The following is a 6,090-nucleotide window of genomic DNA, read 5'->3' on the forward strand; positions in this document are numbered from 1 at the left end:
AGGCTCTTTTACTGGATGCTCCTCAGCCTTCTTTAAATGAAGGCAGTGCTTCACATGCTTCACGGTTTTTAGACCAGCAGACTTTATGCAATGTGTGGCACCCATACCCGCCCCCTGTAATCCGTGTGAAACAATGAGATCAGGCTGCAACTCACCAATTTGCCTAGGCATCACAATCCAGCCCGGCGCAAAACAGGTACAGAGTCGGCGCTGTTCGGGACAGTGGGTGTGGGATCCGGTTTATACCCGGGTCTCCCCCAGCTGTAGAGAAACTGTTAAAAAAATAAAATAAAATAATTTTTAAAAACGGATAAATACCCATCTGGACAAACTCCTAGATGCTTCTCGGGCTGAGATACAGGAGACAGGAGGGTGAAGAGAGAAAAAAATTGGGTGTGTCCAAATCTCATTCTCCTCTCTCCTTCCTTTCCCCCCTCCTTCACCCCTCTCTCCTCCCTCCCTCCCTCTCTCCCTCTTTCTTTCTCCCTGCAGATGAGCAGTCTGTCCCAGCAGGTGTCCCAGCTCAGCAGGGAGCTGCAGGAAATGACACGCCTCCTCAGGCCCCTCCTCCTCGGCAACCAGCCAATCCTCTCAACCGTGACGCCCACGCTGACTCCGCCCCCCAGCAGCGCCAGCGAGCCGTGCATCAGCGGCCCCCCGGCGGCCCCCCAGCCCCCGCCCGCGCCCCCCTCCTCCCCGCTGCCACCGTCCTGCTCGCTGTTGGACAGTGCAGACACGGGGGGCGGGGGTCTGCTCAGCTGCCTGGTCCCCTCCCCCCCGCCCCACGTCGCCCTGCTACCGCCAAACCCGCCCCCGCCCCGCTCGGGCCGGTCCACGCCCTCCCCGAGCGAGGCGGTCACCCCCGGGGGGACGTCGCCCCCCTCGGCCCCGAAAAACGGACTGCCCCGCCCTCCCCAGGACGAGCGGGACACCCTCGCCTCCAGAACCCCCTCCCACTCCCTCTCCTTCTCCCTCTCCCTCTCCTCCGCCTCGTCCTCCTCCTCCCTCTCCCCCTGCCAGGGCCCCCACCTCTCCCGACTGGGCAGACACAGCAGGGGGCTCCTGCCCCCGCCCCCTTCTCAGGACACGCCCCCTCCTCCACCTCTGCTGTCCCACTGCTCCGCCCCCCCGTCGCTCAGCAGTTCCCCCGGAGACCACAGGCTGGGGGTCAGCCTGTCCTGCTCCTCGCCCCCGCCCCCCATCCCGCCCCCTCCCTTGGCTCCGCCCCATGGGCCGCCACCGTCCCCCCGCTCCCCCTCGTCCCCCCGCTCCCCCGGCTCTCTGGACTCCCTGAAGGACACGACGGCCAGCTTTGGCCCCCCCACCTGGCCCCCCAGCCCCGACGCCCCCCACCTGGAGCTGGAGATGGACGAGTGGGGCGAGCGGTCGGAGCACATCAGCTTCATCGATGAGGAAGACCCCCCGCTGTGAGGGGGGCGGAGACGAGCTGCGCAGACGCCGCCGCCGCGGGGGTGGGAGGAGGAAGAGGAGGAGGAGGAAGAGGAGTCCACTGAACGAGAGAGGAAACGTGACCTTGCCCCCCCCCCCCATGGCCATCGCTCCTGAGTGCTGGGAGGGGCGTCGTCGTTTTACCTGCACCGCCAGTCACCGTCCCCGCATAACAGAGGCTGGTGGCTCCGCCCACCCCTGTGACATCACCAGGGGAGACCCTTCACAGACTCTTCACCCTGGCCACCTCCATCTCCTGATCCCACCTGCCACCTGGGCTCGGTCACCTGCGCAGGGAGAACACCTGAGCACAGGAGTTTACAACACAGCGAGCCGCCTGTGGGCTGGCCTACTCCCTACTCTCTCAGCGTGTGAGGGGGAAAACTGGAGAGCTAAACAAGCTAACGATGTATTCATAGGACCTCTTTTAAGTATATTAAGCATCATCCAGTGACATCATTTCAGAGGGATGCAGCTGGCGGGGGACTGGAACATTCCGTGCGGACTAGCATTCAGCTGCGCTCAGCCAATCGGACGACCGAGAAAGCCTGACCAACCCGTTGGCTGAAGGCCGACTCCCATCTGTTCTGAGTTTGACATATCATGTTTTAACCCAAAGAAGTTCCTTATTTGCTTGCTGTAGTGGCCATCTCCACTATTTAGTGAATGCTTTTTCTAGTTGGGGGGCCCATAGATAGACCACCAGCCACCCTGTAATGCTAAGAAACCCCCCCCCCCCGCCCCCACGCCCCCACCCCCTTACCCATGGCTTATTTTGACATTGATGCCTTTTGGAAGCTACGGCACCGATCGCCAGGTTAAAACCTTAACGCTGGTCCCCTTACGAGAAACAATTTTATTACACTCTACTGTTTTGGAAAAAAAAAAAAGATCTGATCCAGGGTGACTCACACACAGTACTGTATGTTTTAGTATTTCCGTTCTGAGCACACAGGTCTCTTGGTATTCTCTATCGTATACGCTGTGGTACTATTTATTGCTAACAGAGGCGCTAGGCTTCGCTAGGCTTCTGAGCCCAACACCGGATCGTTTGGACGAGGAACGCAGAATTTTCCCTTATTCCTGTTGTTGAGGAGATTCATCCCGTTTTAGAAACTAGAGGTGGGGAACGTCACTCTACGGCATTACTATCTCTCTCTCCTTCTCCTTCTCTCTCACTCCCTCCCTCCGTCTCTCTCTCTCTCATACCTCTTCTTCACACTCAACGGTGTGACAAGTCACAAATGACTCTGTTCTGATCATTAGTGAGTTAGACCAGGCGGCCATGTTCCCCTCCCCCTGTAGGAGATGCTCACTCTGAGGCTGTGACTGCAGCTCACTCTCTCTCTCTCTCTCTCTCTGCTCTCTCTTTCTCTCCCTCCCTCTCTCTCTCCCCCTCCCTCCCTCTCTCTCTCTCCCTTTCTCTCTTTCTCCCTCCCTCCCTCTCTGACAAAAGAAAAAAAACAGAGAAAACTGGGAGCTGAAAACCGAGCATCTGTGCACCCATCTGAAACCTGGCAACCACGATCGTTAACTGGGTGTTGAGACAGGGAGGGAGGGAGCGGGGCAGAAAGGGGGGGTTTGGGATATGAGCGTTATCAGGCAGTGGGGGGGGGAGTTTTCTGGTTAAGCCATTTTAGGACTTTTTCACGAGACCCGAGCTTTAGTCACACAGCCGTTTGTGCCTTCTCTTCTGACTCGTGACATCAGCCAATCATTTCACTTCAGGGGGTTTTTGCTTCGGTTTAAGGGGCGATGATCATGTGACTCTACAGCCACGACTGTCTTTTTATTTTTGCGCACATTTAGTCACACACAGGACTCTGGGAACAGACTTGACAGGGCAGAATAAACTGAGGTTGAACCTACTGCGAAAGTGCTGCCCTGGTGCAGACGTTAGCATTAGCGCTGTGCTGGTACAGACATTAGCATTAGGGCTGCCCTGGTACAGATGTTAGCATTAGCGCTGTGCTGGTACAGACATTAGCATTAGGGTTGCACTGGTACAGATGATAGCATTAGCACTGCGCTGGTACAGACGTTAGCGTTAGGGCTGCCCTGGTGCAGACGTTAGCATTAGGGCTGCCCTGGTGCAGACGTTAGCGTCAGGGCTGCCCTGGTATAGACGTTAGCATTAGCGCTGTGCTGGTACAGATGTTAGCGTTAGGGCTGCCCTGGTGCAGATGTTAGCATTAGGGCTGCTCTGGTACAGACATTAGCGTTAGGGCTGCCCTGGTACAGACGCGCTGGTACAGACGTTAGCATTAGCGCTGTGCTGGTACAGACGTTAGCGTCAGGGTTGCCCAGGTTGGGCGAAAGGAGTCACCACATCCGTTCAGCCGGGCAGAATTCACCCTACCCTCCCCATCCAGCTTTGAGGAATGTCATGACACCGTTTGTCCAGCAGAGGGCGATTTCCACACAGAGGCCCGTGTGAAAACGCACAGCCCGCGCGCGACTCACGCCCGCAGAGCAGAGAGAACGCGCGACTCGTAGCACTGTGTGCGCGCGTGTGTGTGCGTGTGCGCGCGTGCGCGCGTGCGGCAGACGGGTGCAGCAGGCAGCGGAACGTTCCAGTTTAAAATGACAAAGGGTTCCATTTCCGTTTTTTCAGCTCAGCACTGGGAGCACACAGACAGGGACTCCCAGCATATTCAGAAAGCTCGAGGGGAGAGGGGGGGTGGGGTGGAGGGGGGGACGGGTGGGGGTGGGGGTTTATGCATGTCACAGCTTACTGCATGAGGAATGTGCCTGCTTGTAATAAATGGGGGTGGGGGCAGGGGGTTACAGATGTATTTTATTAATAACAGCTGAGTTGGGGAAAAAAAAAAACAAGAATAAAAAAGGTGTTGTTTTATAGTAAAACTTGACCTCTGTGCTGCTTTAGACCACATGGGGACAACTCAACCAGGTCGCCTTCACATGACCACAACACATCTGCAGACTGAAACACTGATCAGACGCCGAACACTTCTTCAGACACGTCCAGCGCCTACACAAAGAAGACAAAAGACTGTCCGTTTCATTCACTTTTTTAATAAGGAAATATTTCATCAGTTAGTAAATTACGCAGAAAGGAAGGAGGGCAGCTTTGACGCAGAGTGTGTGCAGTGTGCGGTAGAGGCTAAAGGGACACGCTGGGCGTGCGGCCCTCACTGACAGAACTCTGCAGGGTGAGGGTGCTCTGCTCTCAGCGAGTCTGGCTTCCCCCAATCCGCTCTCTCCGAGCGCTCCGTGTGACCTGGGCCATGTGACGCGAGCGCCACGGTCCGTTTGTTCCACACTGGGACAGGTCTCTCTGAGCGGTGCTGGAGCGGGTTCTAGGAGTCTGGGTTCCGCTGGAGCCAGAACGGGTTCTAGGAGTCTGGGTTCCGCTGGAGCCAGAGCGGGTTCTATTCCGGGTTCCACTGCAGCTGGAGCACGTTCTAGGTGTCCGGATTCCACAGCAGCTGGAGCAGGTTCTAGGTGTCCGGGTTCCACTGCAGCTGGAGCAGGTTCCAGGTGTCTGGGTTCCACTGCAGCTGGAGCGGGTTCTAGGTGTCCGGGTTCCACTGCAGCTGGAGCAGGTTCCAGGTGTCTGGGTTCCACTGCAGCTGGAGCAGGTTCTAGGTGTCTGGGTTCCACTGCAGCTGGAGCGGGTTCCAGGTGTCTGGGTTCCACTGCAGCTGGAGCGGGTTCCAGGTGTCCAGGTTCTGCTTGCAGAAGCAAGGTGTTGACTCACCGCAGGCCGAACACACATCGAGCGGCAGTAGTGTGTATTCCCCGCCCCTCCCCACCCTTCCCCAGCAATGAAACACTCACACCAGCAGCCAGCTCCATCAGTCAGGTCTGCATATATTTCAGCTCAAACATTCTCTCTAATAGAGCTTCAAAAAGGGCCAAAGGCCAAGCGGACGGCCAATTCTGAAAAATAAAAATCAGGACTAAACCAAAAAACCCTCTTGCCAGACATCATATAAGCCCCACCCCTTCTCAGTCTCCAGAAGTTCATTTGTGAGGAGCATCGAACAGTGCTCCCCCCCCCCCCCCAATCCCATCTCTCCCTGCAGCTCCCCACAGAAACAGGACAGACGTGGCCTCACACGAACCAAAAACAAATCTTCACACACACAAAAAAAGGAAAATGGAGAGGAAAAAATAAAAATCCAAAAAATATATTTATATATTTATATATATTTCCGAGGTATGTATCCGCAAAAAAAACAAAACAAAACAAAAAAACACACACAAATGACAAAAAAAAACTGAGAGGGGGAGGAAAATGAAATCACAACTTGAGCAGTCTTCTGTTGGAGATTCTCCCCTCCCCCCTCAAAATAGTAATAATATTAATAACAACAACAACCAACAAAAATAAAATAAGGAGGCAATACCCCCAACACCCCTCCCCCGTTCTGTCCGGACATCAGTGTCTGCATGCGTCCTCCCTCCTGGAGGAGTCCGATGCATCCAGCCACCAGGGGGCGCCACCCGCTCCAATTAGTCATTTCTTCATATTGCGTCCACCAAAAAAAAAAAAAAGAAGCTAAAAATCTCTACAGTCTCTCTTGCAAAGAAATATGAAATTGCAAACCGTCATTATGCCCCCCCCCCCCCCCCTCCCCTCCCCTCCCCTCGCTTCCCCCAATAGAGTCTCCAGGT

General features: G+C 55.6%; 1 protein-coding gene across 1 annotated transcript in view; it reads left to right on the forward strand.

Annotated features, from left to right (window-relative positions):
* Window positions 1–2,194, forward strand: part of kcnh3 (potassium voltage-gated channel, subfamily H (eag-related), member 3) — a 134,807-nt gene extending 132,613 nt beyond the window's left edge. Inside the window, exon 16 of the mRNA XM_035408629.1 lies at window positions 493–2,194. Coding sequence (XP_035264520.1) covers window positions 493–1,431 — 939 coding nt within the window. The 3' untranslated portion in view covers window positions 1,432–2,194. The remainder of the gene's footprint in view (window positions 1–492) is intronic.
* Window positions 2,195–6,090: the final 3,896 nt, after the last annotated feature.

Source organism: Anguilla anguilla, chromosome 3 (genome assembly GCF_013347855.1).
Source record: "Anguilla anguilla isolate fAngAng1 chromosome 3, fAngAng1.pri, whole genome shotgun sequence".
In the NCBI taxonomy this organism is placed as follows: domain Eukaryota; kingdom Metazoa; phylum Chordata; class Actinopteri; order Anguilliformes; family Anguillidae; genus Anguilla; species Anguilla anguilla.